Source organism: Budorcas taxicolor, chromosome 19 (genome assembly GCF_023091745.1).
Source record: "Budorcas taxicolor isolate Tak-1 chromosome 19, Takin1.1, whole genome shotgun sequence".
Taxonomy (NCBI): Eukaryota; Metazoa; Chordata; class Mammalia; order Artiodactyla; family Bovidae; genus Budorcas; species Budorcas taxicolor.
The window spans coordinates 54,596,782-54,619,650 of record NC_068928.1 but is presented as its reverse complement, the minus strand read 5'-3'; the positions used below and the strand labels follow the sequence as shown (position 1 = coordinate 54,619,650).

Genomic DNA, 22,869 nt, shown 5'->3' with positions numbered 1-22,869 from the left:
CACCCCACCCCTCAAGAGCCCAGCTTCCAGTCTGCAGCCCTGTGACCCCGACTGAATCACCAGGGGGACCCGCACCACCATTGTGAGCCCCAGTCAGAGGGGCCCGCGACCAGCCAAGGCTGAGATGCAGGTGAGGGGGATCCTTGGTGGGGAGGTCACCTTCCAAGAAAAATGCCCCAGTCTTGAACGCAGGATGGGGAGACAGAGGCGAGGGGCAGATGGCAGGAAAAGACCAAATGAGCTTGCACAGACACGGGAAGAACGAGTCTGTTTAATGACACGGCTGGGTCTGGTTACAAATGCCAGAAACTACAAAAGGAGGACAGGCAGTTACACGGACGGCTGCACGAAGACGGGACAGGAGGAGGCGGGCAGGGAAACCACAGCAGCGAAGCATCCTTGAGGACGACACGCACAACCCAGGGGCACACATGGGTGGGGGGAATCCCCAGCAATGCCGACCTGGATGGATGGACAGGACCGACCGCCAGCCAGCAGCCAGGAGAGGCAGGGGAGGGAAGGCCCGTGGCCCTCAGAGCGCCAGGACGAGACAGAGGCATCTGGTCCCATCACCACCGCCCTGCCTGGCAGACAAGCAGCCTGGATTCCCTCCCGCTGTCTTACCGGCAAAGGCAAATGCAGATGGAACCCGGCATTCCAGGTTTCTTGACCACGGCCCCTCCCCTGAGGGCTGCAGTCACCCCGTCCAGAACTTCCGGCCCCCTCTGCCTGCCCCAGCCCATCTGGGGGCAAGTCAGGAAGCCACCTCCTTTTGTAGGGGGCAGAGGTAGGGCGCGCCAAAACCTTTCTGCCTTGAGTGGAGAGCCGGGATGTGGGGAGCTGGTCAGAGAGAAGGGTCTGTACTTTGCTGGCGAGCTGCGTCGCCCCCGCCCTGCCACGTGGCCTTCTCTGTGCCTCTGTGGGACCCCCATCGTCTCTTCCAGAACACTCTGATCTCTGCCCAGAAGCTGCCAGGACCCCTCGGTGGGCAGAACCGAAGCCTCATACGTGCCTCTGGGCCCCACTGTACACATTATAAGATATGTATGTATATATATATATATTTATATAGATTGTATATAGAATATATCTGTATATGCAATAGACGTGTGCATGGTACTCTAGATAAGTGATGCGGAGACGAGACCAGCGTGTGGCCAGGCAGATAGAAACAGGACTCTTCGTTCCTCGAGTGACTCACAGACCTGTCCCTGATCCCCGCTGGTTTCTAACAGTGAGTAGAAAAGCTAAGAAGGGTGTGCCCGGCTCTTCAAGGAGGGAGGGTCCCCCATCCCCACAAGCCACCCGCTTTGGCGCCCTTGGAGTCGGCATCCGGGTAGCTGGTGTCACCTCCCGGTGGCTCCAGGGGGGACTGTGGCCCAGGCGGAGGCAGCCTCTTTCCAGGAAGATGAGTCAGGGATTCTTCCAGCTTCCTTGGCACCCAGAGATGGAGGGTCAAGGAGGGTCTTCAGAACTCGGCCTTCTGCTCAAGGTGCTGCCAGGGACGGGGGAGAAGTAGGGGGTCCTATGGCCCCGAAGAGGGCAGTGTGGCCGGTGGGCTGTGGATGAGACAGAAGGAGGTGACAGGTTACTAGGGCCTCAGCGTGGGGCCAGGGGACCTTTGCGGAGGGGCCAGGGGTCAGGGACTGGTGAGACAAACACTATCCTCCCGGAGACCCACGTGGGGCCCCTGAAAGGAGCCCACTGTACCCAGCTTCTAAGGCCCTCTTCTGCCAGGAACCTGCTATACGACCTCTGCCAGCCCCCTGAGTCCCAGATCTTTTCCTCTGAATCTTGAGTCCTGCCTGCAACGCCCACCTTCATGAGAACTGAGTGATGGAACTGCCTGAAAGTGTTTCACAAACTGCAAAGAACCATACAAACATGAGCGCTTGTCCTCAGTTGTGAGATTCGGACACTCCCAGGTTGGCCTGTGGTACCCCCTCGGGCCACCCATGGGTGTCCCCTTTGCACTCACCACCCCCCACCCCCAGTGCCACCTCCTGACTACCCCCCATCAAACACACACACACACACTCACACACCCACACACACCCTTAAGCAGAGACAGTTCAATAAACAGTGGCATCTGGCCCAATATTGCGTCTCTGATAAGCGAGGCTAGATGGAAGCCTTCTAGAACTCTGCCCTGGAACTCCGTCCCGCCCTCTGAGCCCGTTTGGACTCAGCAGTAGTTGGGTCTGCAGGCCCTGAGCCCAGGGAGACACACTCTCTTGGGGGTTACATCTGTGCCCTGAGGAGACAAGAGTGCGGAAAGGGATGAGGGGATTCCCTCAGAAACGTGGGGTGCTGAGGCCCAGGAGGGCGCAGGGCCCCGGCCAGTGCCCACGCCAGCCCATCTCCATTGAGCCCACAGGAGCAGAAACGGGGGAGGCGAGAGATTTCGGCAGTTTCCTAATGTTTAGGGTTTGGCAAGATTTCGGTCCCAGGGGTCCGGCTGAGGCAAGAGAGGGGAGGCGACGGGGCTTCGTGTCGGGAAATGCTGTCCATGTGGTTCTGATTCACTCACACCGGCCAGCTCTCTCTACCCGGCTCTCCAGGCCCCTATAAAAAAGCCCTTTTCTCTAGAAGCAGGAAGTCTCCTCTCCTGGCTGTAAACAAGCTCATCTTTGGCGGCAGAGCCTGCCTGGGGAGAGGCGTGGGAGGGCAAACCCCCTTCCCCCTTCTGACCCTCTCCCGGCCCCTCTGGCCGCTTCCGGAAGCTCTGCAGGCCCTGCCAGCACCTCCTGAGCAGGTAAAAAGCCGCCTGCCGGCTTCCTGTCCATCCTCTCTGGTGTCTGGGGCCAGCCGGGGCCCAGCTGCAAACATCTGGAGCGGCCCCCTGGCTGTTGCCAGCAGTCCCTGAGGGCTCTGCTCCCTCGAGTGGTGCTGAGGCAGGGAAGGCAGCGGGAGAGGGTGCGGGCCAGGGTGGTCAGTGGCAGGAAGGCCGGGAGGCAGGGCCTCGCCAGGCTGCCCTCGGAGGACCTGAGCTGCGTGGGGACGCCTGCGAGCAGAGGTCCGGCTGGCCCCGTGGGCCAGCTCCCAGCTTGGAGCCCCGGGGCGGGGGGCAGGGGGAACGCCGCCTCTTCCCTGGGAAACTGCTGGGACTGTTTCTCTCCAACGCGTGTCCCGAGCCTCTGGCTGACCCCTGCTTCCCATTCCCTTCCCGCCCCCGCGCCTCTCCCCACCTCCCGCCTCCAGCCTGGCGTGGCCTCCGCCCCTCCATTGAGCTCCCAGAGCCCCAGCCCCACGGGGGCCCAGGGAGGCTGGAGTGTTCCCAGCCGCCACGTCTAGGGGCCAGCCCTCCCCGCGTGCTCCAAGTCAGCTGGAGTCACCCGGAGGCCACTGGCCACCCTCTCGGAGCCCGTCCCCAGGGCCCTCAGCCCAGAACTGGGAACGTGGACTCCGGAGTCAGCCCGGAAGCAACCCTCCCCCTCACCCGCCCTGCTGGTGTGCGTGGGAGGGACACCCACATTGGCCCCGAGTGGGCTCCGCACGTGCGTGCATCCCCGTGATTCTCCTGGCTCCGGCCTGCTTGGAGGCCAAGGCGGGAGGGAGCGCTGCTCAGCACGAGATGAAAAACAGCCCCATGTGATGGGTACCCAGGGAGGAAGTGGTCAGAGCTGGCCTGGGCCGCCTCTGGGCCTGATGAGGCAGCCTCCTGCCAGGAACCTTCTGAGCCTCTCTGCCCGGGGCAGCCTGGGTCTTGGGGTGCTCTGCGTGCCCCCCACCCCAGTTCTAGGGGAGGAGAAGCTCTGCCCAGGGAGAATCTGTCTGGGGCCCTTGGCATGAGTGGGCCTTTTCCTATCATGCCTGTTCTTCTCTGTGTCCACCCCAGAGCCACCCTCCCTGGGAGTGTCCCTGCCCTGGAGGGTGGTCAGCCCCTGGGTGCCAGGAAAGGTGGGAGGCTGGGGGATAGGGGAGGACACAGCAGGGAGGCTGCCTCCTTACGTGGTGGCATTGGGGACCTGCTGTACCCAGCCCACTTCCTTGTAGGCAGCGGTCACGTGGCTGTAGATGAGACCACGAAGCTTGGCCCAGGCTCTCTGCGTCTCAGGAGGGAAGTCACTGGCAAATTCCTCAGCGATCACCTCCAGGATGACTCCAGAGAGGATCTGAGAACGAAGAGAAGGCAGAGGGGAGTGAACCCCAGGGCCCCCCAGCCCCCTGGAGCCTGCAGAATCCTGTGGTTGGCTGAGGGCATCATTCAGGACACAGCATCTGGCAGCTTTGGGAACCAGACACCCTCAGGACCCAGCCCCACCCTGCTGCCCCTCCAGGGGACAGCCACGCCGGGGAACGAGGCTGGGTGGCACCCCCGGCCGTAGCCGACCAAGGGGCTCGGGAGCCGAATGGGGCTTGGCGTTGGGTGGCAGCACCCATCCAGGGACCCACCTTGAAGTACACAGGCTCCACCTTGTGCTTGAGGGCGTGGGCTTTGCCCACCAGGGCGAGCACAGAGGACACCTTCTCGGGGTCGTGCAGGTTCTCCACCACCGTGTTGAGGGCCCCCATGACCCGGCAGGCATGCTTCCGCAGCTGCGGGCTCCGCTCCATTTCCAGGGGCTCCTCCATGTGCTTGAACTGGCTGAAGTACTGCTTGGCCGACGGGAAGTTCACAAAGAACCTGTAGGAGGCGGCAGGTGGGCGCTGAGCAGGGGGTGGCCTCGGGCCCCACCCTGCAGTGCCTGGATGATGAGGGGGTGCAGGGAGGGCCCAGGAGGGGCAGCAGGATGGGGCTGGGTCCTGAGGGTGGCTGGTTCCCAAAGCTCCCACAGGTGGGAGAGGGTGATGGGAGGAGGCAGGACCCAATCCCACGCCACCATCTGCAGCCGTCCCTCAAACACTGGCCCTTCCTCGGGCTGAGCTGGTTGACACGAAGCCCCTCCCTGGGTCCCGGCCTCTTCCAGCAGTCAGATCTGCACGTCCTCTGCCAGGTCTCTGCCTTTCTTGCTCCCTTGCCTCTTGCCTTCTTCCCAAACACCACACGCTTTTCAAGGCCTGCTCCAGTCGCAGGTGAGAGGGTAAGAGCCTGCCTTCTGGGAATCACGGGCTGGTGTTGATCTGGGGGACAGTTTACTTTTCTGAGCCTCAGTTTCCTCATCCATGAAATGGGCATCACTGTTCCTTTCTTGAGAGTCCTTGTGGAATGTTGGGAGGAGGCGATGAGAGAGCTCCCCAGCACAGTGTGGATGCAGGGTGCTCAGTGAAGGCCTTTGTTATGATAAGGTCAGAGCTCTCTTCCTAAACAAAGGAAGGCCCCAACTATGACTTAACTCCTGTCACGGAAGGGAAGGGAAGAAATGAGACTCAGTCCTCCCAACGCCGCCCCTTTCTTCACTACCCTGTTCCTCCTCAGCCTGCAGTAAACAGTCATCGGTTGATTTAATTAAGTATATTGCTTGATGTCACCTGCCTGGTGTGGTTCTGTAAGTCCTTCCCATCTGTCCGTACATCTGACCTCTCCAGCCGGCCCGTGCACACCTTGGGGCAGACCCCAGGGTGATCTTCCCCTTCCCTCTCGGGTTTATCTGCAATTGTCTAATACCCCCAAATATCACATTCACTATGTGAGAGTCCTGGGTTCGATCCCTGGGTGGGGAAGATCCCCTGGAGGAGGGCATGGCACCCCACTCCAGTATTCTTGCCTGGAGAATCCCCACGGACAGAGGAGCCTGGAGGGCTACAGTCCAGGGGGTGCAAAGAGTCAGACACGACTCAGCACACAGTACATCACATTCACTGGGTCGCTCTCCAGCTCAGAAACATTCCATTGCTCACTATTGTCCTACCAGACACAGTCAAAACTCCTTAAGATTCCAGGCTTCTTAGAAACTGTCCCACACTTGCTTCTCCAACATGGGGTCCATATTCTGCCTCTATGCTCCAGCCCGACAGCTTCACTTAGCATTGGTAAAAGATTCCTCGGGTGAGCTGGCCTGCCCTTCCACACAATGGACCACCTCCTTCCTTTCCCTGTGTCAGCTGGGCCTCTCTCGGAGCACACAGCCCGGCCCAGGGTGACTGTTTTCCTTCCAAGGCCATCAGTGGGTTCCCTGCCACCTTTCATGGCTTTTTCCCTTTCTACCCGTCTGGGTCCCATAGCCCCAGAGCAGAGCCCGGGTCTCACGCACCCTCTGACCCTTCACCCTGGCCCAGGGCCCTGTGGTTTGCAGGATGGTGGTGATGACATTCGCGTTCCATCTCCCTCCCAGTAGGGACAGGGAGGTACGTGGCCGGACTCGATCAGAACTTATGTAACTTAACTGAAGCCTCAGAAAAAGGACGGACCGTCTTGGACCTGTTTTTTTTCAGGTTGTTTTCACACCTTCGGAGTGTCCCCTTTTGTGATCAGAGAGAACTGGTAATTTGCTAAAATGACCCTTGGGGCAGGTCTCAGATCTGAGAGCTGGGATAGATGCAGGGAAACAGCTGGCCCCCGCCACCCTTGCAGGCGATGAGACGGAGGCTGGTGGAGGAGTGACCGGGACACAGTCCACATGGAGAGCTGGGAGGGCCCCTCTCAGTGGCCAAGCGTGACCTTGGGCGAATTGCTTCACAACCTTCTGTCTGCAAAAGTGTGACAGGAGTCCCTGCACCCCTGCTCGCTACTTCACAGATACACTGGTGAGGACAAATGAGGTGATGGGTCTGAAAATACATTGGGAAAAAGCATCATAGTGAAGGACAGCTACGAAAAACGCAATCTGGCTTTAAATGGGGAATCTCTGACTTTGGAGTTCTTACCCGGCAATAAGAACACTAATTTCTAACAACACGCAGAGGATGTCCACTTGTTGGGGTTTCCTTTAATGCCACAACCAGGTGAGTATTATGACGAGGAGGCAACAGGGACTATTTATTGAGCACTTACTATACGATCTCATTAATCCTTGGGATAACATTCTGAGGTTGGCACTGTTTTTATCTCCATATCCTCAATGAGGAATTGCTGCCCAAGGTTGCCCAGCGGAGTGGGTAGCAGGACCAGAAAGGAGCAGGAGCAGCTCTCACATTGATGACGTCCCCAGTCTATCTCAGAGGCTGCTCTGCCGGGGATGGTGGCCTGGGACCCAGTGGGTCCGCTGCCCAACAACACCCAGCGCCACGTTACAGCCCCAAGGAAGGACGGTCCTGCTCGGTCCCTCCTCTGAGCCATGAGAGTCTAAGGGCCTGAGCTCTGCTCCTTCATCCTGGGGTCTCTCTCGGGCCCCCTGTATTTACTCCTGGCCCTCTCAGTCCTGGCCTGAGCTGCTGCTGGGAGAAGCCTCGGCGGCCAGCCTTGGGGAGTTTCTCAGCTTCCAGAGGCATCTGGGCTTCCAAGAGAGCCTGAAATAGGCCTGTCTGTGCGAGGGGGAAGGCGGCAGTTACAACTGGGAGGGGAGCCCCCTGGAGCATGGGTGCTCCCTCTTGGTCTCTTCCAGCAGGGAGAGGAGGTGTGGGGTCTGGGCGGCCCCTCTGCTCCCTTCCTTGTGGTTGCTGCCTCCTCAGGGGGTGAGACTGGCCCCAGGGCTACTGTCTCGGGCTCCACCTGAGCTGTGGATGGCCCGTCAGGAGGTGGTCAGGACAAAACGGAGGGGGGTGCAGGATCTGAGGAGGGGCCTGCCCTGGGAAGCTTATAAGTCTTGCCCCCTAACACCGCCCACCCTGGGGCAGACAGCAGGTGCAGGAGTGAAAGAAAAGGGAGGTTGGTGGGACGGGGGCTGAGGGAGGGTCTGCTCCTCCAGCTTCTCTCCCAGGCTGGGGTGGGCTCTGGGCAACCGAGGTGGGGTCAGGTGAAGTGTAGCCGGGGGTTATCAGCAAGCCAGATCTAACTGCTATCTTGGTCTTCTTGGGTTACTTGTGGGCCTGGGCACTTGGTAAACACCTCCCCAGCCCAACCCAGTCCCCTGAGAAACTAGCTCTCCCGAGGGAACTAGAGGGGCACACAGAGAGAAAGAAAACCTTGCCAAGAGCTCAGACCCTCCAGAAACACCTCGGGGGTTCAGTTGCTTCCTCGGCAATTCCTCACTCCCCTTTCCTGGGGAAGTTGGGTGGGATCCCAGGAGCGGAACTGTGCACACATCTTCTGTGCTGGGCTTAGTCGCTCATTCGTGTCTGACTCTTTGCGATCCCATGGACTGCAGCCCGCCAGGCTTCTGTCCATGGGATTCTCCAGGCAAGAATACCGGAGTGGGTGGCCGTGCCCTCCTCTACATGTCCTTATTGGCAAATGGCAGGGTGTGGGGACAAAAAATAGCCATGGTCCTGTTAACCTCGCCTCATTTCCTCCTGGTGACCTGTGTGGGTATCCGCGTGCATCCTGAGGCCTCAGTGCTAAAAGCCGCCCCCCTCCCCGCCTGGATGCAGTCTGATGCATCTGTGACCCTGCGACCCACCGTGTGGGTGCTTGATAGTGCAGAGATGCACCTCCCATGTCTGATGGCTTGGGAACCTGAAATCCCCTCTTACTTCCCCACCACCCCGGCTGTTTCTGAGCCTGGGAGCTGCCCGAATAGCTGTCTCTTCCTTGGGCGCCCTCCTGGAACTCCTCAAGAGTGCTGCTTGCTCTTTTTTTCCTCCAAAATCTGTTACTAAGTTGGAATCAGGGCACATCATTATGGAGCTGGGTAGGTCCCAGGCTTGGGGGAGGCAGAAGGGAGAGAGTGTGGGAGAAAAAGAGGAGCCAGAGATGGGGCCAAGCCTGGGAGACAGGCATGCACTTCAACTGTCCTTTCCAATGGGAGGTTTCACCCCATCTTTAAACTAAAAGACTGCCCCGATCTGTCCTAGATTTGATAGCTTCCCTCTGCCAAGGACAGACAGTTGGGGGGTGCGTGTGGGTCTGGGGCCTCCATGCCTGCACCCCCCGGGGACCAGCATGTGTGGGAAGAGAGCAGTGATCTGGAGCTGGAGTCAGGTACTAGCTTATGCCTCTGTGGGAATGGCATGCATGTGCGCTGATGGGTGTGCAGGAGTGCGAATAACAGTGTCACTCTGCGTGTGCATCCCTTGGGGGCATGCGGTTCCTGAATGACCCCAGAGCCCAAGACCCATGACCTTTCCTCCCCAGACCTGGGGTTCAGGATGGGGCCCTGTCTCCTGAAGCTTCTCCCTTTCCCTCCATCAAACTCAGCAGGGCCTGTATCCGTAGGGACTGTTCACTTCTCCACTCACCTGCACCCCGCCTGGGAGCTCCCTGCTGGCCCGGCCCCACGGGCAGGAAGGGACCAGCTAGGAAAGCGGGACCTCTGGGGTCCACTTCTTCTGACCTCTATTCTTTTGCCCTTTCCGAAGCCCTTTCAGGTCTCTGCATAGGGGAAGGGGCTGAGCTGGAGAAAGCGGTTTGCTTCTCTTTGTCCTCCTTGGCTGATCCTCAGTTTTTTTGTCTCTAGAATGGGGAGCCCCCATGACCCCTATTGGAAAGGCCGTAAAACGTGTGTCCAAAACAGCTGCGGGTGGCTGAGGTCGCGGCGAGGTAGGCAAGGCTGGCTGAACCAGGAGTTCTGAGGCCCGGGAGAGGAGGGGGATGGAGATGCCTTCCTTCTGTGTCTGGTTCCTAGTTCCTGGTGAGCCCCTCGCCCAGAGCTAGGAAGGGCTCGGCCAGGGCTTCGCCCACCCCAAACCACCCCAGGCTACCCGCAATCCCCCGACCGGCCCGGGCCCCAGTTGCAGCTGGGAAGGTGGCGCCCGAGCTCGGACCCGGGCCGAGCCCGCCTCTGCCCGGAGCCGCTGCCGCCGTCCCTCCTCCGGGCCCGGGCGGGCCGGGGCGACACCTACCTCACCAGGATGGCCACCCCCACGTCCTCGCAGTTGGCATAGAGCCGGGCCCACGTCGCCTGCACCGCCTTCCTCTCCGCCTCGGACAGCTCCTCGCTCCGCTCCCTGCGCTCAATCTCCATCTCTCCGGGCACTTTCTCCATGAGCAGCTCCAAGCCCAGCCCGGCTTCGCTCGGCGGCGGCGGGGCGCGGGGCGCGGGGCGCGGGGAGCCGGGGCCGGCTGCGTGCGCGGCGGGCGGGCGAGTGGTAGAGCGCGCCGGAGGGAGGGAGTGTGTCTGTCTGTGCGCGCCGGGTGTGTGTGTGTGTGTGTGTGTGTGTGCGTGCGTGTGTGTAGGGTATATGTGCAGGGGGCGGGGGACCGCGAGCGGGGGGCGGGGATGTGGTCTGCTGGAAAAAATGTGAAAAAAAATAAATCCGCTCCAAACCCTCAAACCCGTGTCCGTGAGCCAATTCCGGCAAGGTGAAGGCTGGGCGGGGTGGGGGCGACGCGGCCGGCGCTTGCCCGCCCTCCAGACCGGAGTTTGATGGCCGGGCGGGGCTTGGGTGTAGGTGTGGCGGAGGTACTGGGGGTCCCGGAGGGAGGGGACTGGCAGTCACCGGGTGCGGGGCCGCGCGGGCCGCACAGGAGTGCGCCGCGCTGGCGAGGGTCTGGGGGCGTGTGTGCACCCTTCCCGCCAAGGGGAACTGACTCTGAGTCAAACACTCCCGGGCATTTGCGGCGTGGCCGCGAGCCCGAGGGGGCGGACGCGAGCCCCTCCGGCAGCGCTGCGGTGGGAGCTGGGCTCCGGCTCGACTCCCGCCTTCCCGGAGCCAGGGGGGGCTCTGGTGCCACCCCCAGCGCTCCGGACCCCAGACTCCGAAGGGTTTGGGACTGGGGTCATCTCCCTGCTCCAACACCTTACAGGAAAACTCCGGTGCGGGGACAAGGGGGCGGCTGTCGAACTTGAGCGGCCAAGAGGCCTGACCCCTCTTTCCTTCCCGCCACCACCCCTCCCCCTCGGTGCACGCACGTGGCCTCAGAAAGAAGGCCCTGGAGGCCCTGAGTGACTTACCAATGACACAGGCAGGCCAAAAACTGGCACTCCCCTAATGCTGTCCCTGGAGGAACAAAGTTTAAAGAAGAGGCACCCGACTGGGCAAAGGGGCCCTGTGGTGGGGATGGCAGGATGTCAAGAAGTCCTGGGGAGGGCCAGGATGCTGGAGCCATCTCAGCTGCCAGGGCCTGGGTTAGGGAGGGGTTCTGTGGGTGGAGAAGTCAAGTCCTGGTGTTGTAGCCACGAGGTCTGGAAAACAAACTCACTCAGAAGGACAATGCAGATAGTGGAGTGCAGTTTATTACACCGGTGGGCCCAAGGCAGCGTCTCCTCTCAGCCAAGGACCCCGACCAGTTTTTCTGAAAACTTTATATATCCTAAGTGTACATGCCCAAACCCACCTCCCCAAATTCCCTGAAACTAGTCTGAACAAAGGAAAAGAAAGATACAATCAAAGTTAACCCGTGATTCATATGCCTTAAGCCTAAGTAGTTAAACACTGGACAATTATCAATAGGCCTGTGGTCATACCCCAATAAGCATAATAGAATTTATGATTCTATTTGGTTACACAGATAATTAGGGTATTCTCTTAGGCAACAGAGAGTCTAGCTACGAGCCCTGGGGTTCCATCCAGGGGGCCTGGTTTTCCAGTTGGTATGTCATTTCCACAGATACTGGGCATATAGCTCAAAGTCTGCAGTCCGGCCCAAGATGGAGTCCTGCTTTCAAGATGGAGCCTGTTCTGTCTGTTTCCTCCTTCATTCCCCCCTCTTGATGCTCTTAACTCATAGTATGAGCATCATTCATAGGGATATACTGCACCCTGACTCTCCAACCTCCAATTTGGGAGAACGACATCAACCTTTGGGTTGGTTACAAAGTTCATAATACATTGTAAGATAACAGTCCGCAAAGCAGACCTATCAGGGCAACTATAACAATGGTAAATATAGTTTTCCACCAATCACCTTTTACCCAAGATGGGACCGAAGTCCAAAAAGGAAGATTATCATCAGATATAACTTTTACTTGACCTTTCATGTCATCTAGGGTGGCTGGTATATAGCCAGATAAATCAGGATTATATACACAACATTCAACTTTAATTATAGCACAGGTCTGTCTTTGTACTGAAACTATGGTTAGTCTCAAGATGATACCAGCAAGTCCTCGTAGCAGCAGTTGATTGTAGAACTTCATCTCTATTTCTTCTTTAAGACGATCGTGGTTTCACGGGGCTCAGTGGGGTCCTTTTGTGTAGTCCCTGTAGTCCGCTCGGTGTCCTCCGGGTCTGCGTGGTATGCTCTCCTCACCCTCCTGTGGTGGATCCAGGGAGTGACACCTGCAACTTTAACTACTGTCGGGCTGGTTAGAACAGCAGTATATGGACCCTTCCAATGTGGGGCCAAGGAGTCATGTTTCCAGTCCTTGACCACACCTGATCCCCAGGCACAAATTCGTGAATCTGTTCCCCAAGAGGGAATGGCACCCTTTCTTGTACAAACTTAGTTACCTGATTTATTACCTTACCCAGTTGATCCATCTGCTGTGAAATCTCATCTCCTCTTACTTGAGGCAAATTTGTTGACACCTGTTTTGTTATGGGAGGGGGTCTCCCATATACAATTTTGTATGGAGAAGAGCCATGGGACTGTGGGGTCATCCTGAGTCTGAGCAGAGCCGTCGGAAACAAGTCCACCCAGGAGCAGTCAGTCTCTAAGATCCACTTGGAGAGTGTCTCTTTAAGTGTCCGATTGGTTCCTTCCACCATCCCAGAACTCTGGGGCCTATATGCTGTATGTAATTTCCACTTGATGTTTAAAGTTTTGCTTACTTGTTATACTAAATCAGCTATGAAAGCCGGGCCATTGTCTGATCCAATGCTGGTAGGAAATCCAAATCTGGGAACTGTCTCCCTGAGCAGGCACCGGGCTACTTTTGATGCTCTTTCAGTCCGGGTAGAAAAAGCTTCTACCCATCCCGAGAACGTTCATTTCAGTGAAGTCCACTTCCAGGTGTTCAAAGGGCAGTGTGCCTTTTACCTGAATCCCTGGAGGTTCCTGTCTGTGCCAAGAGGCAGCATTGACCTGTGAGCAGGCAGTGCAGTTCTGAGATTTTCTCCTTTTGCAGCTGGAGGGCCTGGATTAGAGCATATAGTTTGGTCTGTTGAGTGGACCAGTGTGATGGCAGAGAGCTAGCCTCAGTGATGGTTTCTTCCATGACTACTGCATATCCCGACAGTCATTGTCCTTGTTTCACCAGGCTGGTGCCATTGGTGTACAGGACCAAACCTGGGTCCAGGATTGGCTGGTCTCTCAAGTTAGGCCTGCTGGCATATTTCCTTGCAATCATGTGAGCGCCCACCTTCTCCCACAAGAAAGAGAGTGGCCAGATTCAGAACCTGACAAGGCTCAGTAGTAACATGGGGGTTCTCACATAACAGTCTCTGGTATTGAGTAATCCGGGATGTTGACAGCCATTTATGGGGGTCCCCTCACAGGAGAGTGTTGACCTCATGCAGGACTTTTATGAACAAATCTTGGCCCAAAGTCAGCTCAGTTGCCTCCCAGACCAGTAAGGCAAATGCAGCAACTGCCCATAAGCATCCCAGCCACCCAGTGTCAACATTGTCCAAGTCACTGGTCTGTCCCATGTCCCCATAATTTGGGACAACACTCCTATAGCCACCTTGTCCTTTTCAGTCACATAAAGAGTAAATGGCTTAGCAAGGTCTGGCAGGCCCAAGGCGGGTGCTGACGTAATTGTACCGGGTTTGAGTTCTATTACCAGTGGGACTTGTTTTGCAAGCCTGATTGGGGGGCCTCGCACAGTCTTTCGCAGAACTCAGAGGGTGATTTGCTTTCCCTTTGAATCACTTTGGAGGGTTTTGCGATACTCATAGCTTTTTGGGCCCCCCTCTTGAGAACTCGTAAAATAGCCGCCCGATACCTCTCCAGGTGGCCCCTCCTATCCTCTGTGTTACAGTCCCAATCGGGCCTCTCATCGGGGTGGCTAGTTCTGCCCACCACTGCGGGTTTGCAGTACCCTCAGGTGCCATTTCTCTTAACCATTTTCTGGCCTCAGGATCCTGTGTCTTTCCTCAGTGCTGAAAAGGGAGCCTAGTAGTTGGATCATGTCATCCCATGCAGGGCGGTGGGTTCGAAAAATAGTCTCCATTAGCCTAATCACGGCTTGTGGCTCCCCCAAGTACAGTGGAGCGTGTCTCTGCCAGTTTAATATATCCGTAGAGGAAAATTTCTGGTAATAATAAGCTACAGGGGCCTGCTGGTAGTGCCCCATGCGTCCTGAACTGGAGGCTGTTGTAGCTCTCTGAGGGGCATCTGTAGTGGGGTTCTTTCCCCCTGTTCCTTGGTGGAGTGCAGCCACTGTCTAATTGCTGTGTTTTCTTCCCCCTTCCCACCAGTACTCACCGGGAGAGGTGGATACAATCTAGAAGGTCCAGCTGAGGTGGAATTCTGGCGGCATTGATCAGAGGTCTCCATTGCTGGGAGCTCTACGAACGGCGGCTCTATGAACTCTGGGAGAGCTGGCGGAAGAGAAGTGGCTGCTGCAGGAACTTCACCTGGCCCTGGATCGGGTGTTAAGGCAGCCTCTGGTCCTGGTGGAGCACTGGGCAGCAGGCGCGTCATTATCCAGTATGGGGGAGGGGGCAGGTCATCCCCGTCCAAATCCTATAGAATTTCCTTTTTCATCATCAGTCAATTTTTGTGCCATTGATATTTTTCCCTTTCCCTCTGGATACAGAACCTTGTCCAAGTAGGAGGCTCTTGAGCTAACCCGAGCCATGAGTCAATATGTGGATATTGATCCAGGGGTCCCGGCTCTCCTGTGACTACTGCATAGCCTGCTTCCACTATTTTTAAGTTCATGGTGTTCTCTTGGGGCCGTCCTACTCCCATACGGGGCCATTCGACCTCACAGAGTATGTGGAGGCTGTTAGGCTTCATCTTCACTCCATAGTCTCCTCCAAATCCCTTCTTTAAATTTTGAATCCTGCACTCCAGTACAGTTGCCTTAGATTCACTCTTCCCATCTTGCTTACCTTCTGGGACCTTCTTCTACTTTTCCTTTTCATTCCATCTACGAAGTTCTCAGCACCCTATGTACTTCTAATATTCCACTCAATGACAGTTAAATTGCCATTCTGCCTCCTTCCTAATTGGGGTGGGAAGAGCCTTACCTGCCAGATCCCAGAGGGAGAAAGGGGGATCTGCATGCCTTCATCTGCTGGTCAGCACAGCCGACCAGAACACCACGTGATCTAAGGCTGTTTCTCCCTTAACTTTTAAAGTCCTTTCTGCCTTGGTGGGCTTGATCAGGTGCGGATGAAAATACAGATGGGTTAAATATCCCATGTCCCAGGCTGTCTCCGGAAAAGCCAATTCATACTCACTTATGTATCCCCCTCCTTCTAGCCTGACAATTCCGAGGGGGTCAAGAATTTCATAGCAGACGGGACACCTCCTTGACAAGAGCAGAATACGAGCACACAAAAACCAAGTTTCTTCTCCTAAAAATCCCCTGGCAATTGCTTGGTAATAATTTTCCCCAAGACGGCGTGGACACCACCTCCTAAATGACCTTCACAAATTTCCTTCCTAAACCCTAACAGGCTCGTCAACCTGTGTACCAAGCAATCGTTGCCACCTGCCTAATCCAAGCTCCTGTGGGTCTGTGCCCCTTCTAATCCCTCCCAGGGGGGTGATCAGGCCCCGTCTTCCACCCTACCAGGTGGGTTCCTCCGCACCTGAGCGCTCAGTTCCCTTGCTGCCGTCCACTAACTGCTAACGTGAAAGGTCCAGGCATTGAGAAGCAGAATCCTTCCAGAAGGGCGAGGCGCCTTCCCCCCTCTAGAAGATTCGAGCCTCGAGGCTTCGGAGTAGTCCCAAATGGGACTTGTCTCCTCAAAGCGAGGAGTTTCCTGGCCCATGCACCAAATGTTGTAGCCACGCATTCCGGGAAACAAACTCACTCAGAAGGACAATGAAGATAGTGGAATGCAGTTTATTACACCGGCAGGCCCAAGGCAGAGTCTCCTCTCAGCCAAGGACCCTGACCAGTTTTTCTGAAAACTTTATATATCCTAAGTGTACGTGCCCAAACCCACCTCCCCAAATTCCCTGAAACTAGTCTGAACAAAGGAAAAGAAAGATACAATCAAAGTTAACCCGTGATTCATATGCCTTAAGCCTAGGTAGTTAACACTGGACAATTATCAATAGGCCTGTGGTCATACCCCAATAAGCATAATAGAATTTATGATTCTATTCGGTTACACAGATAATTAGGGTATTCTCTTAGGCAACAGAGAGTCTAGCTACAAGCCCTGGGGTTCCATCCAGGGGGCCTGGTTTTCTAGTTGGTATGTCATTTCCACAGATACTAGGCATATAGCTCAAAGTCTGCAGTCCGGCCCAAGATGGAGTCCTGCTTTCAAGATGGAGCCTGTTCTGTTTCCTCCTTCACTGGTGGGCTTCTCAGGGAGGCGCGATTGGACCAGAGGTGGGGATGGTACCTCTGAGAGCCACCCGTACGGTGGGGGTCCCGCCTCTGACTCCCAGTTGAAGCCAGAGGCTGCAAGCATCTGAAAGCTGCGAGGGCACTTCTCCCTAAGGCTTCCTGGTGACCCTGCCCTTCCAACTCTGTGTCTACTGCTCAAGTTTTGCAAGAGGCGTAGCTTGGCTCTTCAGCTTTGGTTGATGTGCTTCTTTAAAAAATCATGTTTCCAAGTAGAGTGCCCTGGCACAGCCCCAGGTCTGGGCCTTGATGGAGCCCAGGGCTCAGGTGCCTCGCTGCAGCCCTGGGCAGGAGGGCTCTTGCCATCAGGCCTCAGCTGAGGGAGGGCAGTGCCAGTGCCCTCCTCTGGGGTCTTGGAGAGGGATAGAGGAGAATGGGTGGGCTTGGCGCTTAGGCCACTCTAGACCTGTGTCTTTGCTTTTGATCTGTGCTCCGCATTCTGCCTGGACCAAGGCAGAGCACGCTGCGCTGGACCACCTCAGAAAATCCTCCGAGAGCTTCCCACAGCCAGTGCAGTGGCCTTCCAAATGGTGGCCCAAGAGGTTCCCCTGGGATGTGGACAAAACGTAGGAGAAATTTACTTTTATTTCAACATTTACAAGCTTTATGCATGTCTCTGGTGGCAGGACTGCATTTGCACAGTAATATAGTGTATAATTTATGAGTGGATACACGTAATTCCTTTATGAGTGCACACATGTTTCTTTCGGGGGGGCACACTTAAATTCTGGTTTTTACTGAAGAGGGTATGTAATCAGAAGCATTGGGTGAGGACTGTCCAGAGGTTAGAAGTGAACCATTTAGCCAGCCCTTCACTCCCTGGCCTCCCTTGTCTTTCTGGCTTCATCATCTATATTCTTCTTCCCCTCCTGACACCTCCCCTGTGACATCATGGCTCCACCAATACTCGAATTCCAGTTGCTGGAACATGCCTTGAGTTTTCACGCCTGCAGCCCTGGCAGAGTCTTCTGTCTGAGGGCCCACTCTTCCCTGAGCCCCTGCAAATTCAGCCAAGATGAGAGAGACCAACTTCTCTCTGAAGTGTCTCCTGATGCTTGTAATTCCCTGAGAGTTCTGTAGGCGTCTTTAATCGCCTGAGTCTCTCCGCGGTGGGTGGTGGCCATTTGTTTAACTTGCCAGGGAGTTTGTTGTAGACTCTAAGCCCCTAGAGGGCCAGGCCCAGCGCTTAGTCATATCTACATCCACAACAGACAGAGGGCGAGTCACCCCGCCACTGGGGAGACAACCTGGGCCCAGTGAGGTTAATCAGGCTTCACAAGGTCGGGTCTGCTGACCCTACTAATCAGCTTGAGCCTCCTAATCCATCGCCAGCAGGAACTTCAGGACGGAGAGCAGGGGCTCGGGAGAGCTGGCGGGGGCCATCTTGGCCTTCTCCTGCAGACTTGGTCCGGAGGGGATGGGGCAGCTGAGACATGTGCACCACCCTCTTCCTGCTCAGCACTTTGGCCATGCTCTGGCGCCGCCGATTTGCCAACCGGGTCCAACCGTGAGAAAATCACTGGGCCATGGGCTGGGGTGGGGAAAATGATTGGGCTGAAGGTGGGCAGGGGCTGCCTGGACTCGCAAGGAGGCTGGGAGGGACTTGCTGGGGAGCCCTGAGAAGCTTCCCACTGGAGTAGGGGGCACTCAGAGTTCTTCGAAGATGCTGGCTGCGGCCTCTGGTCCCCAGAACCCAATATGGCTTAGGTCTTGCAGAGAAGCAGGAGAGGGGTCTTGGGTCCAGGATCTGAGCTCTGGGGATCCGGGTGTTGCCCACATCTCTGCCGACCTCTTTTTCCCTCCTGCAGAGAGCCCAGTGGAGTCGATGGGGCAGTTTCGGGCAGCAGCTTGGAAACAGACCTCCAGTCGTCAGGCAGGTAAGGCAGAAGAGCCTGGGGTGGGGCAGGGAGGGCGTCATGAAGGAGGCTGCCACTGTCCCGAGTGTCTGCCCAGGCCCTGGGGTGTACGTGTGTGTGTGTGTGTGTGTGTGTGTGTGTGTATGCGCTCCAGGCTGGCCCCTCACTCCAGCTCCCCTGTTCCCTGTGTGCCTACTGGGTAGGCTGAATGTCTGTTTTCTCCAGCTGGGTATGGGAGTCCCAGCCTTCCCCTGTGGACCCAAACTGTTCTGTCTTCCGTGTCCGAATGTGGGGTGGTCCCCAGGGCCCTGGTGTTGGGAGGCGCAGGGGGAGAGGAGAGAGGGAGGAGGCAGCAGCAGCTCTGTGATGCTCGGCCTGCCTTCCCTTCCCCCTCCTTCTCCCGCGGCCCCCGCCCAGCCTCAGCAGCTCCACTGCCTGAACATCCAGCAGGATTCGCTGTCCAGTCCCCAATAGAAGGCGCGGGAGGCGCATGACGTCACCAGCACAGAGTGCCATTGGCTGGGCAGCCCCTGCGGGCAGGACGCTGTCTCCAGTGGCCAGAAAGTTAACTCTTCCCTCTTCTGAAGCCATGTGGCCTTTAGAAGGGGTGAAGTTTGGGCAGGGGGGCAACGTCTGGACTTTTCCTTCCCCGGGTGACTAGCGTCCTTTGATGAGAGGGGCTCTATGCCCAACAATACACTGAAAAATCGACCAATATTTGTTAGGGACACACTGTGGGAGATGTTGGTCTGTGCCTGCAGGCCCACTTGCTGTGGGGGCCTAGCTGAAGAGGGACGCTTTCTCCTGTAACAGCTTCTTCCAAGCCCCTGGCACTGCTCCTCTTACTCCCCGTGAAAGACAGAGTGTGATGGCCTTGGGCTTCCGGGGACCCTGGGAGGAGGCTGTCTCCCCACAGACTCAGATGGCTGAGACAGACAGCATGCGCTCGCACGCTTGTCTGGGCGCCCCATGCCTCGTCAAGGGTGTGGGGAACGTGCCTGCAGTGTGACCCCTAGATAGGTCGAGATGGGCAATAGAACATGGGTCTTACTTCTCAGTCTTTGGATTCCCCTAGGTCTGGAATGTCAGAGCCATGTTCCCCGGCTCCCTGCCCACCTCCAACTCTATCTCTCCGACTTCCCCTGGGTCTCCAGGAAGCCCAGGGCCTGTGCAGGAAGGAGAGTCATTTCTGTGATGCCCTTCCTCTTAATTCCCCGACTGGGGATCCAGCCTGCACCCCCTGCACTGGAAGGCGGCGCCTTAACCACTGGTCCTCCAGGAAAGTGCCCTGGTCCTCACTGTGGGGTTTGGGTCTAGCATGGGGCAGGCATGTGTGCTCAGTGGCTGTCGTGTCTGGCACTGGGCAGCCCCATGGACTGTAGCTCACCAGGCTCTTCTGCCCATGGGGTTTCTTGGGCAACCAGAGTGGGTTGCCATTTCCTCTTCCAGGGGATCTTCCCGACCCAGGGATCAAACCCATGTCTCCTTCATTGACAGGTGGATTCTTTACCACTGAGCCACTAGGGAAGCCTGGAGTGGGGCAGCCTGAGTTTAAATACCACCTCCCCTCTTACTGAGAGCCTGTGGGCAAATTATGTCATCTTTTATTTATATGTAAACTGAGGTTAATAACAGAGTGGTTGCAAGGTCTCTGTGAGGTTTGAGTGAGATAACCATTATAATGCACTGGGCACAGAGTAACTGCTCAATTAACACCAGGTTCTCTCTTGCTGTTATGAGATCAGTGCTTTATTCTTCCCCGGGGGCTCTCATACATTAACTCACTCAAAAGAGTCCCTGGCCCCAGAGGTCCGGCCCTTCAAGTATTTCTGGCTTTTGTCAGTGTTGCAGGAAACGGAGGGAGAAGGAGATGGAAATGACTTGCTCGAGGTCGTCCGCCCAGTTTGTGGCTGGCGTGGGACCGGCAGGTCTCCGACTTCAGAGTCCATCTCCTCCACATGAAATGCCCCTGGAGCTCCTGTCAGGAGAGAAAAGGCCAAATATGGGACCATCTGGCCCGGCCTGGTCTGCTGCAGCCTTGCCAGGACTGTTAACTCCTTGGGACTCAGCTAACTGGAGAAACTGGCCTCCCATCTACCCCTCTTCCAGACCTAGGGGAATCCAAAGACTGAGGTGGCTCCACGGAAGGCTGGCCTGGGGGTGGCAAGTGGGGGTGGCGGTGGTAGATGGGAAATTTCTGCTTTCCACTTCCAATGTTGTTAATTCCAACTGGCTTCTGGGGGCGGGGCGCTCCTGCTCCTCTATTGTAGGGTGAATCTCTAGGTGCAGGGAGAAAGGAGACTGGAAACAGAGGCGGGTCATCCCCTCCAGTCCTCTGACTCCGTATTGTTTCCTGTTTAGGGAGAAAGAGCCTCTGAAGTAAGCCCTGGTCTCTTGGGGTGGAGCTCAGCCCAAGGACCTGGGATCAGCTGGCCACAGCAGGTAGGGCAGGGTCTGCAGTCTCGAGGTCGGAGGGTAGAGCTGGGGACAAGGCGGGAAGGACACAGAGTCCACAAGGCCTGGCCGCAGGGGAGCGGATCAGGCTGTGGTCACGATGGAAGCTGAGGGTAGGAGGGTGGACTCCTTCCGGCGGCTCCTACCTGTTGTGTTCCAGGTCACAACGTAAGGGTTAGTTTTAAGAGAACGAGGGGTCATCTCAACAGCATTTTCTAGGCCTGGGGATGAGGTGGTGGTCCTGCTGGTGGCCTGAGGGCTGTCTAGAGGACTTCTCAGGGAGAGGTGGCACTCTGGGTCGTCCACTCTGTAATACAAGCCCCTGCTCTGGGATGGGAGAGCCAGCCCATCAGCGGGTTTTTCTCTTTCAGCTCAAGTCCCGGTGTGCCCCCCACCCCGGAAGGGCGATGTGCTGGAAGCAGCAGCTGAAGGAGAGGGACCAGGGAAAGCAGTTGTCGAGAAGGTAGACGCCTCTTTCGGCCCGGACTGCAGGTCTGCATCACCCCAGGCCCTGGCGTGGGGCTCCTGGAGAAGTGGGCCTGGTTGGACAGGCGGGAGGGGCGGAGGAGCTTGAGCTCTGGGACATGCTCCCTTGCTGGGAGTCCACCCAGAGAGAGGGACTCAGTGGGGTGCCCCAGCCCTGTTAACTCTGGGGCAACTCTTGCCACCTGGGGCGACAGGAGGGAACAGTAAGGAGTGAGGAGACTCCAGAAGTGAGGGACAGCCGTGGCTCACGTTCGCCAAGGAGGGGCTGCCTGTCGTCCTCTGCTGAATCCTCACAATAACCCATGCACGCTGGTCACGCGATCACCCACAGTTCAGAAACGAGGAGACTCGCAGAGAGGTTCGCTGACTTACCCAGCGTCACTCAGCCAGAAAGTGGGAGACCCCAGGCTCATAAGGCGGAGGGGTGCAAGCCTCCTGAAACCACCTGGAATCTGCAGCTGCTCTGGGGAAGAAGCAGTTTCGCTGGCCTGGCCACTCATCACTGGCAGCTCAGCTCGTCCAGGGCTGTGTGGTGTCACTTGGTGGCGGTGGCACTCACATTCTGTGACATTTGCCTCTGCCCGGTCCCCAGCGCTCACCCTGCTGGCGGCTCTGCTGAAACGATCACTAGGAAGGGCCAGCTGGGTCTATGAGGTGTCTGCCTGCAGCTGGATGGAAGCAACCCACAGCTTGTCCTCATGGCGTGCGTGCGTGCGTGTGCGTGTGTGCACACGCTTGTGCATGCGAGCCTGTGTTCCAACCAGGCAGTAGCGTGTGGGAAGGTAGAAGCGTGACACTTGTTTTTGTCAGTCTGCTGACTGCTCAGTAGCGGCGGCGGTGGCCTCCTTTGCCCCCAGCTGCTCTGCCATTTCTCTCTCTTTACGATCCTGCCCGATCCCGAGTGGAGATAAAAGCAGATTTCCGCTTCTGCTCCCTGAGATCCAGGCACAGACCAGGCAGGCAGCTGCTGCCCACTGCCTTGCGGCCATTTATCTTCCCAAGCCCCCCTCCTCCCACGTGCATCTCTCCGCCCCCTCCAGCTCCTACTGCTCACCCTCCTGCCAGGAGCGAGGCCTCTGCCTGGCCGGCCCCGCTCCCTGACTTTTGAGAAAGAGGAGCCTCTGTAGACAGCAGGGAAGGCTGAGATGCAGCAGACTCGGGAAACCCACTCTCAAGGGACAGGGAGGAGGTGCAGCCTGCTGCAGGGAGCCTGGCGGTTCCGTGGGAGCCTCAAAAGTAGGGCAGGGCGGAGGCAAGGGAAGGGTCGCACCAGGGGAAGGAGCTCCGTGCTGGAGCTGAGTCAGAGCCCCACTGCCCGCCTGACATGGGCCGCAAGTTCGTGACCACCTGTCTCAGCTCCTGTCAGCCTGTCTTTCTCCGGGAGGCATCACTCACAGGCTGAGGGCCAGAGGGCACTGTTCCCAGGACCTGGCCTGTGCTCCCTGATCCTACCTTTGCGTTCATTCTCTAATCTCTTTGCCATATTCCTGTCACTTCATCCTGGCTGCCGCTCTCTGCCTGTCTCCTTCCACTGGGCTGAGGAACTGTCAGAGCAAGGTCGGCTCGCTGCACCGGGGCTGGCTCACCACCCAGACACACATCCACAGAGTGACACCCCTTTGCAGCCCTGTTCTCAGAGCCTGTGAAGGCGCCCCTGGGGACCATTAGCCGGAAGAAGGGAGGGAAACCAAGAGGAAGGGGCTGCTGGAGGTGGGGGGAGGTGTCTGCTGGGCTTGGAG

General features: G+C 57.2%; 1 protein-coding gene and 1 long non-coding RNA gene across 2 annotated transcripts; both read right to left on the bottom strand.

Annotated features, from left to right (window-relative positions):
* Positions 1-253: 253 nt before the first annotated feature.
* On the bottom strand, positions 254-9,933 carry CYGB (cytoglobin). Its single transcript, XM_052658146.1, has 4 exons — positions 9,760-9,933; positions 4,396-4,627; positions 3,952-4,115; positions 254-1,559 (listed from the first exon to the last, which is right to left on the bottom strand). The coding sequence occupies exons 1-4, from the start codon at positions 9,900-9,902 to the stop codon at positions 1,526-1,528; spliced, it is 573 nt and encodes a 190-aa protein (XP_052514106.1). The 5' UTR covers positions 9,903-9,933; the 3' UTR covers positions 254-1,525.
* A 9,984-nt stretch (positions 9,934-19,917) lies between these two features.
* LOC128065514 (uncharacterized) lies at positions 19,918-21,786 on the bottom strand. Its single transcript, XR_008201065.1, has 2 exons — positions 21,503-21,786; positions 19,918-20,168 (listed from the first exon to the last, which is right to left on the bottom strand). It is a non-coding gene; the product is annotated as an uncharacterized LOC128065514 (long non-coding RNA).
* Between the last annotated feature and the right edge of the window lie 1,083 nt (positions 21,787-22,869).

Excerpts from the sequence above, each read along its gene's own strand:
- CYGB (XM_052658146.1), bottom strand. The coding sequence starts at position 9,902 with ATGGAGAAAGTGCCCGGAGAGATGGAGATTGAGCGCAGGGAGCGGAGC. Across the intron at positions 4,628-9,759 it reads GGGGTGGCCATCCTGGTGAG|GTTCTTTGTGAACTTCCCGT; the intron begins GTAGGTGTCGCC and ends CGCCTCCTACAG. Across the intron at positions 1,560-3,951 it reads CAGGTCCCCAATGCCACCAC|CCCACCGGCCACACTGCCCT; the intron begins GTAAGGAGGCAG and ends TCTCATCCACAG.